The sequence below is a fragment of the Nerophis lumbriciformis genome, linkage group LG05, assembly GCF_033978685.3.
Source record: "Nerophis lumbriciformis linkage group LG05, RoL_Nlum_v2.1, whole genome shotgun sequence".
Classification (NCBI taxonomy): domain Eukaryota; kingdom Metazoa; phylum Chordata; class Actinopteri; order Syngnathiformes; family Syngnathidae; genus Nerophis; species Nerophis lumbriciformis.
This window is the reverse complement of record NC_084552.2, coordinates 315,001-340,000: the sequence shown is the minus strand read 5'-3', so window position 1 is coordinate 340,000 and position 25,000 is coordinate 315,001. Positions and strand designations below refer to the sequence as shown.

General features: G+C 45.1%; 1 protein-coding gene across 1 annotated transcript in view; it reads right to left on the bottom strand.

Annotated features, from left to right (window-relative positions):
• Positions 1-25,000, bottom strand: part of LOC133606966 (solute carrier organic anion transporter family member 1C1-like) — a 32,933-nt gene that overhangs the window by 4,081 nt on the left and 3,852 nt on the right. Inside the window, exons 4-16 of the mRNA XM_072913134.1 lie at positions 22,447-22,588; positions 22,196-22,328; positions 22,017-22,132; positions 21,939-21,977; positions 21,667-21,813; positions 18,417-18,515; positions 18,019-18,267; positions 11,944-12,108; positions 5,317-5,512; positions 5,080-5,245; positions 272-474; positions 141-205; positions 1-86 (exon numbers count right to left, since the gene is read on the bottom strand). The exon at positions 1-86 is cut by the window's left edge and continues 32 nt beyond it. Coding sequence (XP_072769235.1) covers positions 1-86; positions 141-205; positions 272-474; positions 5,080-5,245; positions 5,317-5,512; positions 11,944-12,108; positions 18,019-18,267; positions 18,417-18,515; positions 21,667-21,813; positions 21,939-21,977; positions 22,017-22,132; positions 22,196-22,328; positions 22,447-22,588 — 1,806 coding nt within the window. The remainder of the gene's footprint in view (positions 87-140; positions 206-271; positions 475-5,079; positions 5,246-5,316; positions 5,513-11,943; positions 12,109-18,018; positions 18,268-18,416; positions 18,516-21,666; positions 21,814-21,938; positions 21,978-22,016; positions 22,133-22,195; positions 22,329-22,446; positions 22,589-25,000) is intronic.

Here is a 25,000-nt window from a genome sequence, read left to right as displayed (position 1 = left end):
GCCGCGGCCTCCGCACTGCTTGGTGCCCCACTTCAAACACGTGCGGTCGATCAGGGCTCCAAAATAAATGGGAGGAGGGATCCCGCCTGTCAAAAAAGCATGAGATAGCTGCACATATGAAAGAAGCTGTGCCGACTCACCGAGAGCTCTCACGATCAGCGTCTGCATTCCTAGAGCCAGGGCCTTCAAGTCTTTTTGGATGGACCTGTGATCAAAGGTGGTCTCAGTCAGCAACACACATTGATGGAGTGCCCTGTCCAAGATGGCCGACCTGAGCAGCACGATGTATCCTGGCGTGCCCCCGCAGGCGGAGATGAAGGAGCCCACCACGGATATTGCCATGTAGATATGGAAGGTCCGCTCACAGTCGCTCTTCCTGGGGCACTGGCCCAACACCGTGGACGTGTTCAGGTCTGGACTCATGTTCAGGTCTGGACTCAGGACGGCGCTGACACAGGAACAGTTGTGGAACGACTAGGAGCAGAGAGAAGGACCGTTCAGTACATTACGCTTTGGGGTAGGGTTGTATGGTGCCAGTATAGTACCGGTATACTAATCAGTCATATTCACTTCTATACCGCCTCTAAAAAGTACCAATGACCAATGTATGATCCTGTAACTACGTGGTATCACATCCATACCTAAATGTGTGCTATCATCCAAAACTAATGTCAAGTATCAAGGAAGAAAAGAATAAGTGATTATTACATTTTAACAGAAGTGTAGATAGAACATGTTCAAACAGAAAATAAGCAGATATTAACAGTAAATGAACAAGTAGATTAAAAATTCATTTTTACAGTTTGTCCTTTGTAATGTGTACACAATAATAGGTGTATAAATGACACAATATGTCACTGACAGTTTTAGTTTTCCCTCTGTTTGTGTTTTATTTCCTGTCAGCGCTCTTATTTTTGTTCAGTTTCCTGCTTGCCTCCCTTAGCGCTGTTCCCCTCAGCTGCGACTGATTGGCACCTGGCCACACCTGCTGTCAATCAGTCAGCTGCTATTTACACCTGCCTTGCCCTCCACTCAGTGCTGGAGGATTGTTTGCTGTATGCTGTGGACTGCCTGTTTCTCAGCTATTCCCTGGATCCTGACTCCTGACTCCTGACTCCTGACTCCTGACTCTTGACTCTTGACTCTTGACTCCTGACTCCTGACTCCTGACTCCTGACTCCTGACTCTTGACTCTTGACTCTTGACTCTTGACTCTTGACTCCTGACTCCTGACTCCTGACTCCTGACTCCTGACTCCTGACTCCTGACTCTTGACTCTTGACTCTTGACTCTTGACTCTTGACTCTTGACTCTTGACTCCTGACTCCTGTCCCTGTTTGCTGTTTGCTGTTTCCTGCTTTCTGGTTCGTGTTTTCCTTGCTTTTTTTGAACATTAAAAGCATGTTTTCTTGTCCCAAGCCTGTCATCTCTGCATGTTGGGGTTCGTCACCACCACTTCATGACAGTTACTGCATACGACTAATTAGGAGTCTTTGTTTGTTTACTTACTACTGAAAGACAAGTTGTCTAGTATGTTCAACATTTTATTGAAGGACTAAATGACAATAATAAACATATGTTTCATGTACACTAACATTTGTTGTTACAATAAAGACAATAATGACATTTGTTGTGGTCCCCTTTATTTAGAAAAGTATGTAAAAGTCTGGTACTACATGTTGGTAGCAGTACTAACATATTGGTATGAGGATAAGCTTGGTTCGGGGTATTCAATCCCATGAAATCATCTTTTGAATGAGGATTTCTTCTTCACTTTGTTGACCTCGGGGCCCAACTCTTGGGGCCGACTCCTCCAGTATGTTAACAAGGGCCCTGAATCTTTGGGCACCTCGTGATCCCATTTTGACTCCAGGGATGATGATTCCATTCAACATGGTTCTCACAATGTATTATTTGATATAATAATTAAGAGCGTCAAAAACAAATCCATGTTTGGATGAAGACTTTGACTTCCTTTATTGTCATTCAAATTTAAACTTTACAGTACAGATAAGAGCAACATTTTGTTGCATTTTAATTAATGAATTACTATTCTTATCTATAACGATTCTTAAATGATTAAAACAAAAAACAAAAAATGTTTTTTGTATTTGTTTTTATATACATTTTTTCAATTATTAAACGTTTGGGTAGAATTTTATTAAACAAAACCAATTTTCTTTTAAGTAAAACATAATTGTTTTTTCCGCTGTTTGTCTATTCTGTAGTTAGTCATAGAACTGGCACCCAATGTTATTGAAAAAAGTTTTGATTTTGAATGGAGAATCGATTCTGAATGGAATGGTGACCCCACTAATGGAATGGAATGGTGACCCCACTAATGGAATGCAATGGTGACCCCACTAATGGAATGGTGGCCAAAGACTGACAGCCCTAATAATAATAATGAAAAGAAACTTTTCCAAACAAGTTAGAAAAGCTGTTTCTGCTTGCATTGAGATGGCCCAAAAACATCTTTTTGAAAGGTCATTCTCAGAAAATATATACATTTAGTTTTAATCATCCATCCATCTTCTTCCGCCTATCCGAGGTGGGGTCGCGGGGGCAGCAGCCTAAGCAGAAAATCCCAGACTTTCCTCTCCCCAGCCAATTTGTCCAGTTCTTCCCGGGGGATTCCCGAGGCGTTCCCAGGCCAGCCGGGAGACATAGTCTTCCCAACGTGTCCTGGGTCTTTCCGTGGCCTCCTACTGGTCAGACGTGCCCTAAACACTTCCCTAGGGAGGCGTCCTGGTGGCATCCTGACCAGATGCCCAAACCACCTCATCTGACTCCTCTACATGTGGAGGAGCAGCGGCTTTACTTTGAGCTCCTCCCGGATGACAGAGCTTCTCACCCTATCTCTAAGGGAGAGGAAACTCATTTGGGCCGCTTGTACCCGTGATCTTGTCCTTTCAGTCATGACCCAAAGCTCATGACCATAGGTGAGGATGGGAACGTAGATCGACCGGTAAATTGAGAGCTTTGCCTTCCGGCTGTGCGTCGAAGTGAGTCTGACTATATCTAGCCAGAACTTCTCCACCTCGTGCACTAGTTCAGGCTCCTTCCCCCCCAGCGAGGTGACGTTCCACGTCCCAAGAGCTAGCTTATGTAGCCGAGGATCGGACCACCAAGTGCCCTGCATTAGGCTGCCGCCCAGCTCCCGCCCTCTCTGCCCCTCCCATGAGTGGTGAGCCCATTGGAGGGGGGACCCACATTGCCTCTTCGGCTGGGCCGGGCCCCATGGGGACAGGCCTGGCCACCAGGCGCTCACCATCGTGCCCCAACTCCAGGCCTGGCTCCAGAGGGGGGCCCCGGTGACCCGTGTCCGGGCAAGGGAAATCAGAGTCTCGGTTTTTGTAATTCCATAGAAGTCTTCGAGCTGCTCTTTGTCTGATCCCTCACCTAAGACCTGTTTGTCTTGGGAGACCCTAGCAGGGGGCATAGAAGCCCCCGGACAACAAAGCTCCTAGGATCATTGGTACACACAAACTCCTCTACCACCATAAGGCGGCAGCTCAGAGGGGAGTAGTTTTATACATTTTTGAAAATTATAACTCGATTTAGAATGGTGAGAATAAGAATCGCGATTCAGATGTGAATTGATTTTAATATGAATTAGTTGTAACTTTTTTTAATCTTATTTTTTTCCAATAACATTGAATCAACTTGTGGTTTTATGTTATCAATGTTTTAATTGTTACTTCAACAGTACAAAAATGTATTTTATTTATTGTCATCTAAATAAATAAAAAAAAGGAAAATCATATTCCAAAAATATAAATAAATATATTTCAAGTATCTAAAAGTGCATACATTTATTTGAATTACTAAATATATTTTTTAGTGATGAAGTACTTTACTGACACATATTATTCCCAATCTTTTAAAGGCCAAATAAAACGAAGTTGCAGACCAGATCTGGCCCCCAGACTTTGATACCTGTGCCCTAATATCAAGTTCATTAAGTAGTTCCGTTAAAAATGTCAGTTTCAAATATTTATTATCTAAATTTTTAAAATTAAATACATGTTCCAAAAATATAAAATACATATATTTAAAATATCTAAAAGTACATATATTTATTTAAATTACTGACTATAATTTTTAATGATGAAGTACTTTGTTAAAAAATATTATTTCCAATCTTTCGAGGGCCAAATAAAATGAAATGGCGGGCCCGATCTGTGTCCTAATATAAAGTTAATTAAGTAGTTGGGTTAGAAATGTCAATTTCAAATATTTATTATCTAAATAAATAAAAAAAATACATATTCCAGAAATATAAAATACATTTATTTTAAATATCAAAAACTACATATATTTATTTGAATTACTAAATATAATTTAAATGATGAAATTCTTTATTGACACATTATATTTCCAATCATTTGGGAGCCAAATAAAATGAAGTGGCGGACCAGATCTGGTCCCTGTGCCTTGAGTTTGACACCTATGTCCTAATATTAAGTTCATTAAGTAGTTGAGTTAGACATTTCACTTACAAATATTTATCATCATCTAAATTAAAAAAATTAATACACATTCCAAAAATATAAAAAATATAATTTAAATATCTAAAATTACTTAATATATTTTTAATGATGAAGCACTTTATTGACACATATCATTTCCAATCTTTTGAGGGTTGTGGACCAGATCTGACACCTGTGTCCTAATATAAAGTTAATTAAGTAGTTGAGTCAGACATTTAAGTTACAAATATTTATTATAATCTGAATAAATAAATAAAAAATGCATATTAAAAAAATATGAAAGAAATATATTTTAAATATCTAAAGGTACATATATTCATTTGAATTACTAAATGTTTTTAAATGATAAGTACTTTATTGACACATATTAATTCAAATCTTTCGAGGGCCAAATAAAATGAAATGGCGGGCCTAATATATAGTTAATTAAGTAGTTCGGTTCGAAATGTCAGTTACAAATATTTATTATCATCTACATTTAAAAAAATGAATGCATATTCCAAAAATATGAAATAAATATAAATGAAATGTATATTTATTTGAATACATTTGTTGATGTGTTTAGAACAAGGTTGGTGATGCTCACCATCTCCTTGCCCGTGCCGGTGGAGGTGTGACACCCGGCCAGGCAGGGTGAGGCGTAGGTCATGCCGTTGTAGGCGCACACGGGGTCCCACTGCTTCATGGAGCAGGAGCAGCCCGTGTTGCATTGGGACAACAAGGTCTGCGCATCGTACGACACTTCAGGGATTCTGGTGCATCCACACACAAGAGTTGCATACAAAAATAGCGGTGTAAGACAAGAATTCCCAGCCTTGCTCACCCTTGGTAAGTCACGGTGAGGCCGGCCACCTCGGCATTGTCACAGCGGAGGAAGACTTGGACCACCAGCAAGCAAAAGGAGGTGATAGAAGTCCCCAGCGCCATCCTGGCTGCTCCGACCACGCCTAACTTAAAGCGCTTCAGCACGAAGCCTCCGGTGATGATGCCCAAGGCCACTGCTGGCAGGTTGAGTATACCTGGGGAAATCAAATATACATTTAGTTGAAGTCACTTAGTTATGGAACGCTAGTCTCCAAACTGCCTGTTTGCCATATTGTTGCTGTCCAAGACAAGGCATAAATGTCCATATATTTGTGCAAAAAACGCAAAAATAATTCAACAAATAATTTTTACAATTCTAAATATTGTAGTATATTTTCATATAATATTTTTAATACTTTAATAATTTAAAAAATATATATATTTTCATTGGACAGTGAAAATATTGTCTTTGTTTCTTTGAATATGTTTGAACTATAACGCAGTTTTTAGTAGCGTTTTTGTCTGCTTTCCCTGTAAGCCCCGCCCACTTCCTGGTGTGACTGACCAATCAATGTCCGACCAGCCTTTTGCCCTCTCTCACTTTCTTCCCTCATTTTGATTTCTTCATTTCGCCCAAAAACTGAAACCTGAGCAAGGATCCTTAAGTATCTGGAATCAGGAAGATATTTTTGACTAACAAAGAATGTTTTCTTAGTAACATCGCGGCGTACGGTGGTGATGGTCCTCCTTCTGGAGGGCACCATGACCACAGGAGTGTCCCAGGGAGGGTCCTGTCCAATCACAGCACTCCGTCCAATGTGCTGTCGAAGACCATTCGTTATGGGAACCTTCAACGCATGCACAGCGAGAGAAGAAGCGAGGCTGCTGAGGAATGGGGAGTGGAGATCCTGGAGATCCAGGAACACAGAAGAGTGCACACTGGTGACCCGATCTTGTACCGCAGAGTGGAGAGATGCACGTTCATCTCTGCATCAGCGTGGCGAAACGAGGCCCAGGTGGCAACAGGGGGCGTAGGGCTATTGCTTGGTTCTCTGGCGCGTAAGGCTCTCCATTGGATTTACCATCACACCAACAGGATCCTTATCGCAGAATTCTCAGGCAACCCAGTAACAACGGTCATAGTCGTGTACTCACCCACTAACGTGGCACCATCTGAGGAGGTGGAGAAGTTCTACGAGGACTTCACAACAGCAGTCCAGGATGTTCCAGCGCACAATTTCCTGGCAATCCTGGGCGACTTCAACGCTAAGATTGGACCAGAGGATGCTCCCTTCCCTTATCACGACACTACCAACCGCAATGGCGCATACCTCACTGCCCTTCTCATGGAACACCAGCTCCAGGCAGTGAACACCTTGTTCCAGAAAAGAACAGGCAAGAGGTTGACTTTCAGAGACCGAACCTAAGGTACACAACGTCAGCTAGACTACATCCTAGTGAGGCAAAAGTGGAGGAACTCTATCCTAAATGCTGAGCCATACAGAACATTCAGCTCCGTGGGGTCTGACCACCGCGTGGTCTCCATGAGGGTGCGACTGAGCCTCAGGGTCCCCAAGCCAGCCCCCAGGATCTGGTATGACTGGAAGGCACTCTCAACCGACCCTGGCCTACAAACCAGGTATACGGAGGAGGTTATGAGCCGCTTTCAGCAGATGGACGAAGGTGCAGAGCCTAGCAATGAATACAGGCGATTTGTTGCTGCCAACGAGGAAGCAACAAGAGTGTGTGTGCTCGTGCAAAGGAAAACCAGAAGCTCCCTGTGGTCTAAACACCCAGAGGTCGTAGCGGGACGGGGCAAGGTGGAAGAAGCATGGCTTTGCTCTACTTGTGAGCCTACTGCGGAGAGACGTAGAATACTGAATGAGGCCAAACAGCTTCTCTTCAGTACCTATGATAAGATCAAGGGGGTGGAACTGATGGAGAGAGTGCAGAGAGTCCAGGATGCACATGGAGAGAGGCAATATGGAGAAGCATGGAAGGTCATTAACGAGATGACAGGAAGGAAGAGGACCAAGGAGGGACAGGCTAAGGGACACGGCCCTGAGGAGAGGGTGGCGACATGGTACAACCATTTCCAAAAACTGCTTGGAACACCATCAGATGGCGGGGAGGAAGAGATACCATCATTCCTCCATGACCTCATAATCCAGGACGGCCCCTTCACGATTACTGAGTTTGCTAAGGAGAAAAGAACGCTGAGAGAGGGTAAGAGTGCTGGGCCGGATGGCATACTGCCTGGTTGCCTGGATTTCAGACTACCTCACCGATAGGCCACAGTACGTCAGACTGAAGGACATCACATCTGACACTGTGATCAGCAGCACCGGAGCACCGCAGGGAACGGTGCTGCACCCTCTTCTCTTCACCCTGTACACCGCTGACTTCGGCTACAACTCAGAGCTGTGTCACATCCAGAAATATGCGGATGACACAGCCATCGTCGGGTGCATCAGGGACGGCAGAGTGGAGGAGTTTCGGAGGCTGGTGAGGGACTTTGTTGTCTGGTGCCACAGGAACCTCTTGCAGCTCAATCAGTCAAAGACCAAGGAGCTGGTCATTGACTTTGGGAGGTTGAGTCCAAGGTCACAACCTATTGTGATCGAGGGAGTCGAGGTACAGACCGTGGACTCATTCAAGTACCTCGGGGTGTGGGTGGACAATAAGCTGGACTAGACTGTTAACACGGACCACTTGTACAGGAAAGGACAGAGCAGGCTGTACTTCCTGAGGAGGCTGCACTCCTTCAACATCTGTAAAAAAACTCTTGTGGATGTACTACCAGTCTGTGGTTGCCAGTGTTCTGTACTACATCGTAGTGTGCTGGGGGGACAGTATATCTAAGAAGGACAGCTCCAGACTGGAGAAACTGATCAGGCAGGCCGGTTCTAGGATGGGAATAAAACTGGACTCACTGATGATGGTGGCAGAGAAGAGGACTGTGGAAAAACTAGTGAGCATCCTGGATGATGCCAGTCACCCTCTGCATACCGTTATCAGTAGCCAGAGGAGCCTGTTCAGTGCTAGACTGCTTCATCCCAAGTGCAGGACTAATAGACTAAAAAACTCCTTTGTCCCACACGCCATTAGACTGTACAACTCCTCCCTGGGTGGTAGGGGGGGTACTAGGATGAAAGGGGATGCAAAACAATAACAGTGCAATACTTTTTCATAACATGGTCACTACTGCTTAGTTTCTCTTGTTATATTCTTATTTTACTGTTATATTCTCATTGTTGCTTTTTATTTTTATTCTATTGTAATATTTTTCTATTTTGTTTCCATTTATACCCCCATTATTTACTTTTTACTTTTTACTTTTTAAATTCGATCTCAATTTTGTACACTGCTGCTGGAATTTAAATTTTCCTGAGGGAACTCTCCTGAAGGAATCAATAAAGTACTATCTATCTATCTATCTATCTATCTATCTATCTATACACCCAGAGGTTGTAAAGAAGTGTGGTCTCGATAACATCATCCTTGAGTTTTGCAACCTGGCCCTGCTAGGCAACAAGCTGCCTGACATGTGGTCTCTTTCCAACATCATCCTAGTGCTCAAATCTGGAGACCTCTCGAAGCCAGACAACTGCCGGGGCATCAGCCTGACCTGTATCACCGCAAAGGTCTACAATCGAATGATACTGAACTGCATCTGGCATGTCATTGACCCTCATCTGAGGGAAAACCAAAATGGCTTTCGAGAGGAGAGGACCACACTAGCCCAGATCCTGGTCCTGAAGAGACTAATCGAGGAGGTGAAGAAGAACAACCTGACGGCTGTATTGTGCTTTATTGACTTTAAAAAGGCATTTGACTCAATACACAGAGGCACAATGATGAAGATCCTGAAGGCCAACTGTTTCCCTCCCAACTTGCTCCGGGCAATAGAGGCAATGTACGCAGGAATACGGGCCAAGGTGGTGTCCCCAGATGGCGAAAGTGAGGAGTTTGACATCCTGGCGGGGGTAATGCAAGGAGACACCCTAGCCCCCTTTCTTTTTGTCATAGTCTTGGACTACGCGCTCAGGGAGGCCATCAATGGACGTGAGCAGGATCTTGGCCTTACCATTACACCAAGGAGTTCAATAAGACACCCTGCAGTAGTCTTGACAGACCTTTACTACGCGGACGACATCAGCCTGCTCTCCAACCACATGGAGCAAGCACAGGAGCTCTTGAGCAGAGTGGAGTCAGAGTGCGCCAAGGTTGGCCTTCGGCTGAATGCCAAGAAAACTGAGTTGATCACCTATAACATCCAAGCGGAACACCCATCACTCACAACAACATGCTCTGAAGGAAGTCAATGACTTCAAGTACTTGGGCTCATGGGTCAACTCAACAGAGCAGGTTCTAAAAGTGAGGAAGGCACTTGCATGGGGGGCCCTGAACGGCATGGCCAGTGTGTGGAACTACAATCTCCCCCGACAAATAAAAACTCAGCTTCTTTTACGCGACTGTAGAATCTGTTCTCCTATATGGCAGTGAATGCTGGACCCTGAAGCTAACCCTGCAGAAGTCTCTAGACGGGTGCTACACCAGAATGCTACGTGTAGAGCTCAACATCAGCAAAAATACACATGTTACCATTGAGAATCTGTATGCTGGATACCCAGGGTGAGAGACAAAATAGCAGCCAGGAGAATGAGACTAACAGGACACTGCCAAAGACCCCAGGAACTGCCAGCAAGCAAACTGGTACTGTGGGAGCCAACACATGGGCACCGGTCACGAGGACGTCCCACTGTGACATATGTGGACGTACTCGAGAATGATGCGAGAGCACAAAGCACCAACGAGCTGGCCAGATGTATGGAGAACCGGGATGACTGGAGACAAGGATGGAAGGCTCGTCTGAGGACGACCTAGAGAGAGGCACCCAATGTTATTAAAAAAGTATTGATTTTGAATCGAGAATGGTTTTGAATCGAGAATCGAATCGTTATCCCCAAAAATGGAATCGAATCGACTCGTGTGGTGCCCAAAGTTTCACAGGCCTATAGTAAAAATACAAGAACAAAATAGCAAACAATGGGGAATGTAATGAAACAAATGTGTAATGTTCCGACTGATAATGACTCAAAGTAGACTTAGTCACAAAGCTGACACAGTGTTTTGTCTTCATATGTATTTTAAAAATGAAAAACATCATCAAATATAGATCTTGGTGGGAAAAGTTAGGACTCCCCTCCCTTAAAGGTTAAAAAAAACAACTATATATATTGTACTGAGTTTGAAAATAAAAAATACCAAAATGGCCACTGGATGCTTTCATTTTTTTCAGCTTGCGGTTCTGGGTGGAACACGCTTGGAGACCCCTGCCATACACCCGAGTAAGCAGTGTGTATAAAGCATGTTCTCCACATTATCTCCCACAGGCACATATAAAGGTATGTTCTCCACATTATCTCCCACAGGCACATATAAAGGTATGTTCTCTACATTATCTCCCACAGGCACATATAAAGGTATGTTCTACACATTATCTCCCACAGGCACATATAAAGGCATGTTCTCCACATTATCTCCCACAGGCACATATAAAGGTATGTTCTCCACGTTATCTCCCACAGGCACATATAAAGGTATGTTCTCCACATTATCTCCCACAGGCACATATAAAGGCATGTTCTACACATTATCTCCCACAGGCACATATAAAGGCATGTTCTCCACATTATCTCCCACAGGCACATATAAAAGTATGTTCTACACATTATCTCCCACAGGCACATATAAAGGTATGTTCTCCACGTTATCTCCCACAGGCACATATAAAGGTATGTTCTCCACATTATCTCCCACAGGCACATATAAAGGCATGTTCTCCACATTATCTCCCACAGGCACATATAAAGGCATGTTCTCCACATTATCTCCCACAGGCACATATAAAAGTATGTTCTACACATTATCTCCCACAGGCACATATAAAGGCATGTTCTACACATTATCTCCCACAGGCACATATAAAGGCATGTTCTCCACATTATCTCCCACAGGCACATATAAAGGCATGTTCTCCACATTATCTCCCACAGGCACATATAAAAGTATGTTCTACACATTTTCTCCCACAGGCACATATAAAGGCATGTTCTACACATTATCTCCCACAGGCACATATAAAGGTATGTTCTACACATTATCTCCCACAGGCACATATAAAGGCATGTTCTCCACATGATCTCCCACAGGCACATATAAAGGCATGTTCTACACATTATCTCCCACAGGCACATATAAAGGCATGTTCTCCACATTATCTCCCACAGGCACATATAAAGGCATGTTCTACACATTATCTCCCACAGGCACATATAAAGGCATGTTCTCCACATTATCTCCCACAGGCACATATAAAGGCATGTTCTACACATTATCTCCCACAGGCACATATAAAGGTATGTTCTCCACATTATCTCCCACAGGCACATATAAAGGCATGTTCTACACATTATCTCCCACAGGCACATATAAAGGTATGTTCTACACATTATCTCCCACAGGCACATATAAAGGTATGTTCTCCACATTATCTCCCACAGGCACATGTAAAGGCGACACACACACGTTATCTCCAACAGGCAGACTTCCTTCCAACAACATCCGTGTGTTAGTGTAGTACCTATGAGGAAAATGGCCCTGGAGGCGGCCTGGCCGTAGATCTGCTCCAAGAACTTTGGCTTGAAGGTGATCATGCCCATGAAGCCGTTGACGGACACCAGGTAGGTGAGGATCATCAGCGTGTAGATGCTGTTCCTGAAGAGTCTCTTCAGAGACGGCAGAAAGTCTGCAGGGGTCAACACACACCTGATATAAGATTACTATATCACATACGGGATACTTCCTTGTTGAATGCTACTACCTCCTGAGAGCCAGTGTCCTCTGTAGTGGACATGCGTACAAACATAAATGTCCATTGCAGAGGACGCTGGTTATCAGGAAGTTGTGGTCTAAGACGGTGGAGTCAATCATCCATTGGTTTTGGAGAAATGCTGTTACATGACTGCCTTCCTGAGTGGAAGTCATGTTTGTGGGTCATTCAACTTTGGTCCAGATTGCCTCATTACTCAGGTCCACGGATTAACTGGTTAATAATTAAACCCCGAATCCCCCAAAGTCAGACCTGGTCCTTCAAATGGCTTCGCCCTTGTGCACCATCATGCCCAAAATATGACGTATTCCTTTTTGGGATGAGATTGTTCAGTTTGAAGGTTGGCAGTCTGAAAGAGTTTTTATTCAGTTGCATTGTGTTCCTAGGGCAGGGGTTCTTAACCTTTTTAACCTCACTTTTCCACTACATAGGGGCCCGGGGCCCACTTCAACCCTAAGACTGAATGAGTGATCTTCTACCATATCCAACCTACGTGCAGGTTACAACCTTGTCAAATGTTGTGTTAATGACAAAGATTATTGTTGTCACACCGCGGTGAGGGAAGTCCTGTTTTGGAGTTGTCTGACGAACTTCCTGTTTTATGTTGAAAGTCTAACTCTCCTCTCGTTTCAGGCCACTTGCCCTTCCTCCTGTGTCACTGGTCTGATGTCTCTCCTGATTGTGCCCACCTGTGTCACCCTCCCTCGTGTGTATATAGTCCTGGTCTTCCCCTGTCTTGTTGCCACCTGTGTCACCCTCCCTCATGTGTGTATAGTCCTGGTCTTCCCCTGTCTTGTTGCCACCTGTTTCACCCTCCCTCATGTGTATATAGTCCTGGTCTTCCCCTGTCTTGCTGCCACCTGTGTCACCCTCCCTCATGTGTATATAGTCCTGGTCTTCCCCTGTCTTGTTGCCACCTGTGTCACCCTCCCTCATGTGTATATAGTCCTGGTCTTCCCCTGTCTTGTTGCCACCTGTGTCACCCTCCCTCATGTGTGTATAGTTCTGGTTTATCGTCCATTGTTCCCTGTCGCAACTGAGTCCTCATTCTTGCCAAGACATAACAATGATTTATTCAACACATAAAACTTAGGCTCAGGTCAGGCTGATTGGAAAAATAAGTACTCACCAAATTTAGTGCAAAAGAAGGGACTCATAAATAGTTGATTAAAAAAGATATAGAATTATGTTGTGCTAAAGTAAATGAACTGAATCAATAAGACATATGTCCATCCATCCATCCATTTTCTACCACTTGTACCTTTCGGGTCGCAGGGATGCTGGAGCCTAGCTCAACTGCATTCGAGCGGAAGGCGGAGTACACTCTGGACAAGTCGCCACCTCATCACAGGGCCTAAGACATATGTGTCTTAACTAAATGTCAATACAATTGAGTGCGAATGAAAACACAGCTCCAACACTTAAGTCATATTTTTTGCGCTTAAGAAACTTCTCTATGACTTTAGCTGCGGTCTTCTTCTGTTGGTTTGAGATTGTCATTACTGCCCCAAGTGGTGGAAAAGTGCAATACAACTGAGGACCGCTGCGGCCCAGACGGACCACAACAAATACGTTTTGGCGGCCCTCTAGGGGGCACTTGCCGCCCAACAATGGTTAAGAAAAACAGTTCCTAGGATAAACACATAAAGTACACACATTTTCTCTGAAGACCCATTTCAGCCCCTTTGACTCCCATTATAACTGCTATTTTAACAGACTGCAATCCTAGTATATTACGATGATGAAAACCAAATGAATCTTTTTCTTGTTGATTGAAAAACAAGAAAATATTGTTTTTGTGTAATTGCGCTCCTTAACCACTAAATGGCGCCAGACAACCATGGTATCTGTGTTGTCCTCAAGCTCGGGTCTTCGACCAGAGGCCTGGAAGTTTGAGGGTTCTGCGCAGTATCTTGGCTGTTCCACGGACTGCGCTCTTCTGGACTGAGGCTTCAGATGTTGTTCCTGGGATCTGTTGGAGCCACTCTCCCAGTTTGGGGGTTACTGCTCTGAGTGCCCCCCACGCTAGCCCTGACCTTCCACATCCATTCCAGCTGCTCTTTCAACCCTTGGTACTTCTCAAGTTTCTCATGATCCTTCCCAGCTGGGATTGCCACATCTATCACCACCACCCATTTCTGCTCTTTGTCCACCACCACTATGTCTGGTTGGTTAGCCAGGAGCTGTTTGTCAGTCTGGAAGCTGAAGTCCCACAGAACTTTGACCCTATAGTTCTCAGCCAACTTCTGTGGTGTGGCCCATTGGGATTTGGGTACTTCTATTCCATACTGGTTGCAGATGTTCCTGTATACTATCCTAGCTACTTGGTTGTGCCTCTCCATGTACGCTGATCCAGCTAGCATCTTACATCATGCTACTATGTGCTGAACTGTCTTTGCATAGTCTGCATCATGGGTCTGATCTACTCTGGTAGATCCTGGCCTCTATGGCGCTTGTGCTAATGGTCTGTTCTTGTGCTGCCATGATTAGTGCCTCTGTGCTGTCTGCCAGTCCTGCCTTTTCCAGCCACTGGTAGGATTTCTTGATATCAGCCACTTCCTCTAGCTAACGGTGGTACATGCCATGTAGGGGCTTGTCCGTCCAGGTGGTCTGCTCCTCCTCCTCTGCATTCTCATCAGGGTTCTGCTGCCTGACACACTCACTTAGCAGTTCATCCTTCGGAGCCATTTTTTCGATGTATTCTCGAATTTTCGATGTTTCATCCTGGACTGTGGCTTTGACGCTCACTATCCCTCGGCCTCCCTCTTTCCGCTTAGTGTATAGCCTCAGGGTGCTGGACTTGGGGTGGAACCTTATGTGCATGGTGAGGAGCTTACTTGTCTTGATATCTGTGGCTTCTATCTGCTCTTTTGGCCAGCTGATGATACCAGCAGGGTATGTGATGACTGGTAGTGCGTATATGTTGATGGCGCGGACTTTGTTCTTACCATTCGGCTGACTTTTTAGGACCTGCCTTACTCTCTGGAGGAATTTGGCTGTGGTTGACTTCATGTGGCCTCTTCATGGTTTCCATTAGCCTGTGGGATGCCAAGGTACTTGTAGCTGTCTTGGATATCACCTATGTTTCCCTCTGGTAGGTCAATCCCCTCAGTCCTGATCATCTTGTCTCTCTTTGAGACCATCCGGCCACACTTGTCCAATCCGAATGACATCCCTATGTCATCGCTGTAGATCCTGGTGGTGTGGATCAGTGAGTCAATTTCTCGCTGGCTCCTGGCATACAGCTTAATGTCATCCATATAGAGCAGGTGGCTGATTGTCGCCCAACTACGGAATCGGTACCCGTTGCCTCTCTTCGTAATGGTCTGACTGAGGGGGTTCAGGCCTATGCAGAACAGCAGTGGTGATAGCGCATCTCCTTGGTATATGTTGACTTGGGCAATCGGCTTTGAATTGACCTCTAGGGTTGTCTTCCACATTTCCATCGAGTTCTGGATGAAGGCCCTTAGGTTCCTGTTGATCTAATACAGTTCCAGACATTCCAGTATCCATGTGTGCGGCATTGAGTCGTAGGCTTCCTTGTAGTCAATCCAGGCAGTGCACAGGTTGGTCTGTCTCTTCTTACAGTCTCGGGCGACTCTTTTATAAACCAGTAGCTGGTGCTTGGCTCCTCTGGTACTACTGCCAATTCCTTTCAGTGCCTCACTCATGTATTGAGCCACATGCTTACTCATTTTTGCTGCAATGATGCTGAGATAGGCTCCAGCGCCCCCCGCGACCCCGAAGGGAATAAGCGGTAGAAAATGGATGGATGGGATGGATGCCTGGCAGGGTCTTCCATGTTGTGCAGAGACAGATAATTGGCCGATAGTTGGATGGGATGGGTCCCTTCTGGGGGTCTTTCATGATTAGGACTGTCCTGCCCTGGGTTAGCCATTCTGGGTGGGTTCCATCCCTCAGCAGCTGGTTCATCTGTACTGCTAGGCATCCATGTAGTGCAGTTAGCTTTTTCAGCCAGTACGTATGTATCATATCGGGGCCTGGTGCTGTCCAGCTCTTCATCTTTGACACTGTTTCCTGGATGTCTGCCATTGAGATGGTTACTGGCTCTTGTTCTGGGCGGTTGCTGTGGTCAGTTATATATATATATATATATATATATATATATATATATATATATATATATATATATATATATATATATATATATATATATATATATATATATATATATATATATATCCTCCAGCACCCCCTGCTACCCCGAAAGGGACAAGCGGTAGAAAATGGATGGATAGCAACATTTTTATTTTTTCTTGAAATATTGTATATTTTGCATTTTCCCATTATTTAAAAAAAAAAATTCTATTTTTGACAAAAAGGCAAAGTACAAAAGCAGTGAAGTTGTCACGTTGTGTAAATTGTAAATAAAAAGAGAATAAATGATTTGCAAATCCTTTTCAACTTATATTCAATTGAATAGACTGCAAAGACAAGATACTCAATGTTCACACTGGTAAATTTGAGGAGTTGAGGAATGCTCATCAAAGACTTATTTGGAACATCCCACAGGTGAACAGGCTAATTGGGAACAGGTGGGTGCCATGATTGGGTATAAAAGCAGCTTCCATGAAATGCTCAGTCATTCACAAACAAGGACGGGGCGAGGGTCACCACTTTGTCAACAAATGCCTGAGCAAATTGTTTAAGAACAACATTTCTCAACTTAGGGATTTCACCATCTACGCTCTGTAATATCATCAAAAGGTTCAGAGAATCTGGAGAAATCACTGCACGTAAGCGATGATATTACGGACCATGGATCCCTCAGGCGGTACTGCATCAAAAAGCGACATCAGTGTGTAAAGGATATCACCACATGGGCTCAGGAGCACTTCAGAAAACTACTGTCAATAACTACAGTTGGTCGCTACATCTGTAAGTGCAAGTTAAAACTCTACTATGCAAAGCCAAAGCCATTTATCAACAACACCCAGAAACGCTTCGCTGGGCCCCAGCTCATCTAAGATGGACTGATGCAAAGTGGGAAAGTGTTCTGTGGTCTGACGAGTCCACATTTCAAATTGTTTTTGGAAATTGTGGACGTCGTGTCCTCCTGAACAAAGAGAAAAAGAACGATCCAGATTGTCTTTTTCATGGACGCCCCTTCTTATTCCAGCAAGACAATGCCAAGCCAGGTGTTAAAACAACGTGGCTTCATAGTAAAAGAGTGCGGGAACTAGACTGGCCTGCCTGTAGTCCAGACATTGAAAATGTGTGAAGGCTAAAATATGAGAAGGGAGACTGTTGAACAACTTAAGCTGTACATCAAGCAAGAATGGGAAAGAATTCCACTTCAAAAATGTGTCTCCTCAGTTCCCAAACTTTTACTGAGTGTAAAAATGCCCCTGGGACAACTTTTTTTTGACAATGTGTTTCTGCCACTAAATTCATGATTATTTGCAAAAAATAACAAAATGTTTCAGTGTGAACATGAAATATTTTGTCTTTGCAGTCTATTCAATTGAATATAAGTTGAAAAGGATTTATTGTATTCTCTTTTTATTTACCATTTACACAACGTGACAACTTCACCGCTTTTGGGCTTTTGTAAGAAAAGCAAGCTTCAGAACCCCCCGCGACCCCGAGAGGGACAAGCGGTAGAAAATGGATGGATGGATGGAAGTAACAAACGCTTTATATCAACAGATTGAGCTGAAGTTTTTAAAAGATTTCAAGCTTTGAAAGTAAAAAATATATATGAATGTGACACTTTTATGAGCGGGCCCCTTTTGGGTCCCAGGAGTACGTGTGTATAGTCAATCTTAAGGTTGGACAAAATATAAAGGGCAAGTGTTCTGTCACCTTTTGCCAGCTCCTGGAAGGTAACTGGAGTCTCCTTCTCTTGGTTGATCTCTGGGAGGAAATGACCCTGCTCTGTCCCTGGATCAGACTCTGTGCCTCGGTCCCTCTTCCCCTTCCCCTGCTTGGGAAGAGACTTGGGCAGGAACCAGAAGGGGATGCTGGAGAGCAAGATAATAGTGGCGGTCACAATGAAGCCCAGCCACCAGGCCCCCACCCAGCGGGAGTCCTTGTAGTTGATGGTCACACGGTCTAAGATGAAGAAGAGGCACTGGTTTATGGATCCTTCTTGCAAGATGATCAACCTCTGTAAGCCATCATTAACTCATTGTTTTTATTGGCCACACCAAAAAGGACAGAACAGTTAAGATTAGGGCATTCATGGTGCGTGGCTTACGCACCTAAATCCACAAAGCCAACGTCCACATAGATCTTGGCCAGATAGGACCCCATCATGTAGCCAAACATGGGCCCCAGGATTCCCACCGTATGGATGCAGGCTGGATGCAAAGGAGACAAAAAACATGGATGGGAATATTACACTTACACTTATGCTACTGCACACCTATACATAGACAGGGCGTCGTATATTCTACAAAGTTTAGGTCTCGAGATTTATACCCCTCAACAAAGCCAAAGCTTTTTTTTCCTGCCACTCACATGTGCATTTGTGAGCTGGAGGGCTGCAGTTGCAACATGGTGCAGCTACAGGAGTCGTCTTATATTTGAATATGTATTCGGTACCTTTCTTACCAGAAAGAAAAGTCCCAAAAAGACCAATTTATCTTCTAAAGAGTTTAGGTCCTGAGATTTATACTCCGCATGCTCGTCAGAGCTTTTCTTCCTGCCACTCACACACCTGTAACTCGGAGGGCTGTAGTTGAATCATGGGACACTATAGGAGTCGTCTTTCCCACCAGAAAAAAGTCTCAAATAGACCAATGGTCTTATATTCCAGAGAGTTTATATATATATATATATATATATATATATATATATATATATATATATAGTGGATAGCAGTGAAAGTGGAGGCTCCAGACGGACCAATTCGGGGCAGGAGAGGCTGACTTTTGGGACGTGGAATGTCCCTACGCTGGTGGGGAAGGAGCCTGAGCTGGTGCGGGAGGTAGAGCGCTACCGGTTGGATCTGGTGCGGCTTACCTCTATGCATAGCAAGGGCTCTGAAACCACACTCCTGGACAAGGGATGGACCTTGTTCACTTCTGGAGTTGCTCAGGGTGTGAGGGCCCAGGCGGGTGTGGGATACTCAGGAGTACCCGGCTGAGTGCCTGTACATTGGAGTTCACCCCAGTGGACAAGAGGGTCGCCTCCCTTCGCCTTAGGGTTGGAGGGGGGAAAACTCTGACTGTTGTTTGTGCGTACGCACCAAACAAGAGTTCAGAGTAGTCGGCCTTCTTGGATGCCATGCATGGGGTCCTGTATGGGGCGCCGGCCTAGGATTCCATAGTCTTGCTGGGGGACTTCAATGCGCAAGTGGGCAATGACAGTGATACTTGGATTGGCGTGATTGGGAGGAACGGTCTCCCTGATCTGCACCTGAGTGGTGAATTGTTATTGGACTTCTGTACTAGTCATGGACTTGCGATAACAAACACCATGTTCAAGCATAAGGATGCTCATAGGTGTACCTGGTACCAGATCACCCTAGGCCAAAGATCAATGATCGATTGTAATCGTATCAGCTGATCTGAGGCCGTATGTTTTGGACACTCGGGTGAAGAGAGGGGCTGAACTGTCAACTGATCACCATCTGGTGGTGAGTTGGGTTAGATGGTGGGGGAAACCTCTGGACAGACCTGGCGAGGTGTCCTCTGTCCGGAAGGACTTCAACTCCCACCTCCGGTGGGACTTCTCTGCCATCCCTGTGGAGGTTGGGGATATTGAACAGGAATGGGCAATGTTCAAAGCCTCTATTGCTAAAGCTGCAGCTGCGAGCTGTGGCCAGAAGGTCTTAGGTGCCTCAAGGGGCGGTAACCCTCTCACACCCTGGTGGACAGCGGTGGTCAGGGAAGCCATCCGACTGAAGAAGGAGTCCTACCGGGGGACTCCAGAGGCAGTTGCAAGGTACCGACAGGCCCGAAGGGCAGCGGCTGTGGCTGTGGACGAGGCTAAGCAGAGGGTGTGGGAGCGATTCGGGGAATCCAAGGAGAAGGGGTATCGGGCGGCACCAAAGTTGTTCTGGAAGACCATACGGCACCTCAGGAGCGGGAAGCAGGGAACCATCCAAGCTGTGTATAGCAGGGATGGGACTCTGCTGACTTCAAGTGAGGAAGTCGTAGGGCATTGGAAAGAGCACTTTGAGGAACTCCTGAAACCAACTGCATCAAACACACCCTCCCTGACAGGAGCGGAGCCTGAGTATGATGGGGGATCGACGTTGATCTCTCGGAGTGAAGTCACTGAGGTAGTTAGACAACTCCACACTGGCAAAACTCCGGGGATTGAAGAGATCAGTCCAGAAATGCTGAAGGCTCTGGGTGTTGAAGGGCTGTCTTGGTTGATATGCCTTTTCAACATTGCGTGGAAGTCTGGGACAGTGCCTAGGGAGTGGCAGACTGGGGTGGTGGTTCCCCTATTCAAAAAGGGGGACCAGAGGGTGTGTGCTAATTACAGGGGTACCACACTACTCAGGGATTGAGGAGGTTTTCGAAGTATTCCTTCCACTGATCCACAACATCCGCAGTAGAGGTCAGCAGAACACCATCCTCACCATACACGGTGTTGAATGGTGGTCCAGAGTCGCTTCGAAGCCGCCTGGAAGTCGTTTTCCATGGCTTCCCCGAACTCCTCCCATGTCCGAGTTTCTGCCCCCGCGACCGCTGAAGCCACACACCGCTTGGCCTGTCGGCACCTGTCCACCTCCCCAGGAGCCCCATGCGCCAAAAGGACCCGATAGGACTCTTTCTTCAGCTTGACGGCATCCCTCACCGCTGATGTCCACCAGCAGGTTCTAGGATTACCGCCACGACAGGCACCAACCACCTTGCGACCACAGCTCCAATTGGCCGCCTCGACAATAGAGGTGCGGAACATGGTCCACTCGGACTCAATGTCCAGCACCTCCCTCGTGACATGTTCAAAGTTTTTCCGGAGGTGGGAATTGAAACTTTCTCTGACAGGAGACTCTGCTAGACGTTCCCAACAGACCCTCACAATGCGTTTGGGCCTGCCAGGTCTGTCTGGCATCCTCCCCCACCATCTCAGCCAGCTCACCACCAGGTGGTGATGGGTAGAAAGCTGCGCCCCTCTCTTCACCCGAGTGTCCAAAACATGAGACCGCAAATCCGATGACGCAACTACAAAGTCCATCATGGAACCGTGGCCAAGTGTGTCCGGGTGCCAAGAGCACATATGGACACCCTTATGTTTAAACATGGTGTTTGTTATGGACAATCTGTGACGAGCACAAAAGTCCAATAACTAAACACCACTCGGGTTCAGATCCGGGCGGCCATTCTTCCCAATTACGCCTCTCCAGGTTTCACTGTCATTAGTCGTATTGTCATTTTGGCAACGGCAGTGAAACCAGGGGAAAAAAGCAAATAAGTAGAAATATGTGTGGATAACAACAAGTAACAGTCACAGGCCATTTAAATGAAGAAATAATGATAGTGGATGAGAACAAACCCAAATAGAAAGCAGTGTTCTCTTCTCTGGAGAAGTCATCCAGGTAGGAAACCCCCAGAGGCATAATGGGGGTCTCTCCAATCCCACGCAGCATGTTTCCCAGTAACACATAGACCCACATGGACGAACCTGCTGCTTTTTCACAATCTGAGTGGGCGGAAGTTGTTTTAACGTCTCCTCCAGTGTAGGTGTACCTGCAATGGCTGCTAGATCCTCCTCCAGTGTAGGTGTACCTGCAATGGCTGCTAGATCCTCCTCCAGTGTAGGTGTACCTGCAATGGCTGCTAGATCCTCCTCCTGTGTAGGTGTACCTGCAATGGCTGCTAGATCCTCCTCCTGTGGAGGTGTACCTGCAATGGCTGCTAGATCCTCCTCATCCTGCACCGTGTGGTTGGACAAACAGGGCAGGATGCTCTCGGTGCTGTTCACGTCACCACCGTGCGTCACACTGCTTTCGTATTTATACCTGAAACACACGCATCATGACTTCCCCTCATGTTTGCTGAGATGATGATGGAAGTGCACCCACAGGCCCTGCAGGAAGTGAGGCAGCGAGATGAGGAGACATCCAGCTGCCATGACCAAACAGCCCATACCGATCAGTCTGGGGCGATGGAGCTTGGCACCGAAGTAGCTGACAAAGGCTATGACCAGAAGGTTGCCTGCAGAAGGAGACGTGTTTATGATCAATAAGTCAGTGGGCACATTAAAAATGACACTAACCCATTTCAAACCTTACAAATGACACTAACCCATTTCAAAGATGAAAATGACACTAACCCATTTCAAAGCTGCCGTCAATGACCCCGATGAGTGAGCTGGGGATGTCGAAGCGTCTCTCTATCTGTGTGATAGAACTCTTCATGTAGGCGCCTCCAAAGGCCTTGGAGAAGTAAACGAAGGACATTGCAGCCAAGAAGAGCTGCAGACAAATGTCAGTCACAAGTTGACTTGTGTAGTTGTGTACCTGTGGTACAGGTGTCAACTCATAACCCAGGGGCCAAATACTTTTATTGGAGGACGCCCTGTAGTACAGGTGTCAACTCATAACCCAGGGGCCAAATACTTTTATTGGAGCATGCCCTGTAGTACAGGTGTCAACTCATAACCCAGGGGCCAAATACTTTTATTGGAGCATGCCCTGTAGTACAGGTGTCAACTCATAACCCAGGGGCCAAATACTTTTATTGGAGCATGCCCTGTAGTACAGGTGTCAAAGTCATCATTTGAATGTTCCCCACCACCCGTCAAATAATTCTAAGGTGACGTGCCACATAATTCTAATGTGGTCCGTCATATTATTTTATGGTGGCCCTTCCCACAATTTTAAGGTGGCACGCCACATAATTCAAACGTGGTTCACTATATAATTTTATTGTGGCCCTTCCCACAATTTTAACGTGACACACCAGATAATTCTAAGGTGGTCCACCATTTCATTTTATGTTGGCCCTTCCCACAATTTTAAGGTGGCATGCCACATAATTCTAAGGTAGTCCGCCATATCGTTTTGTGGTGGCCCTTCCCACAATTTTAAAATGGCAGGCCACATAATTCTAATGTGGTCCGCCATGTAATTTTATGGTCGCCATTCCCACAATTTTAAGGTAGTACGCCACATAATTCTAATGTGGTCCGCCATAACCCTTTAATGTGGCCCTTCCCACAATTTTAATGTGGCAGGCCACATTATTCTAAAGTGATCCGCCATAACCCTTTAATGTCGCCCTTCCCACAATTTTAAGGCGGCAGGCCACATAATTCTAATGTGGTCCGCCATATAATTTTATGATGGCCATTCCCACAATTTTAAGGTGGTACGCCACATAATTCTAATGTGGTCCGCCATAACCCTTTAATGTGGCCATTCCCACAATTTTAATGTGGCAGGCCACATAATTCTAATGTGGTTTGCCATGTAATTTTTAAGCCAGACTTTCCCACAATTTTAAGGTGGCACGCCACATAATTCTAATGTGGTTTGCCATATAATTTTATGGTGGCTCTTCTCACAATTTTAAGGTGGCACGCCACATAATTCTAATGTGGTTTGCCATATAATTTTATGGTGGCCCTTCCCACAATTTAACGTGGCACGCTACATAATTCTAATGTGATCCGCCACAACCCTTTATTGTGGCCCTTCCCCCAATTTTAAGGTCGCAGGCCACATAATTCTAATGTGGTTTGCCATGTAATTTTATGGTGGCCCTTCCCACAATTTTAATGTGGCAGGCCACATAATTCTAATGTAGTTCGCCATGTCATTTTACGGTGGCCATTCCCACAATTTTAATGTGGCATGACCGACCGTAAAATCCGGACTTTAAACCACTACATTTTCCTACACTTTGAACCGTACGGCTTATAAAATGGTGCGGTTAGTTTGTGGTGTTTGTCTTTGCTGACGGCCATGATGCAAATAGTTTAGAAAAAGCAAAGACACTGAAAAGTTGTGTTATTGTAAGTGCTCTGGCTCCACCTTTTGGATGAGTTCTCTCATTGCAGGTTACCTTCCTTTTAGTGCTTTCAACCGGAAGTACAAGTGCCATTCAGTCTTCTAGCCTTCCATAGCGTTTTCTACTCGTATGGATTTTTAATTCATGACTCCAAGCAACGTTTGTAAGTTTTACAATATAACTAAAACAACTCTTACTTACTAAAGTGTCCCATGTGTGATGTCTGTAGGAGTGTTTTCATGCATGTTTGTACCTGCTATGGTATGACAAAGCCTTTATTTTTGTATTGTAAATTCACCAAAACGTCAGCGTGGAGTTATTGAGTCTGTTTAGCTGATTGGAGAGCTAGTGGGTCCATGACCATGACTTCTGTTTTGTTTGATCAGCCGTTTTACTGCCCTGTTACAGACACTGTTTGGAAACAATGAACGTATGTAAAAAAACATTTACAAAATCTTTCTGTGTAAATAATAATAAGAACACTGCAATGGTCATGGTCACATTATGTTGTTTTTAAGTTGAAATGGAGTGGCATTTTTTGGGCATCACCAAGTTTCCACAATATTTTACAAAAGCCAAAAGCAGTGAAGTTGTCAGGTTGTGTAAATGGTAAATAAAAAGAGAATACAACAAATCCTTTTTAACTTATATTCAATTGAATAGACTGCAAAGACAAGATATTTCATCAATCAATCAATCAATCATCCATCCATTTTCTACCGCTTATTCCCTTCGGGGTTGCGGGGGGCGCTGGAGCCTATCTCAGCTACAATCGGGCGGAAGGTGGAGTACACCCTGGACAAGTCGCCACCTCATCGCAGGGCCAACACAGATAGCATGTTTATTTATATAGCCCTAAATGACAAGTGTCTCAA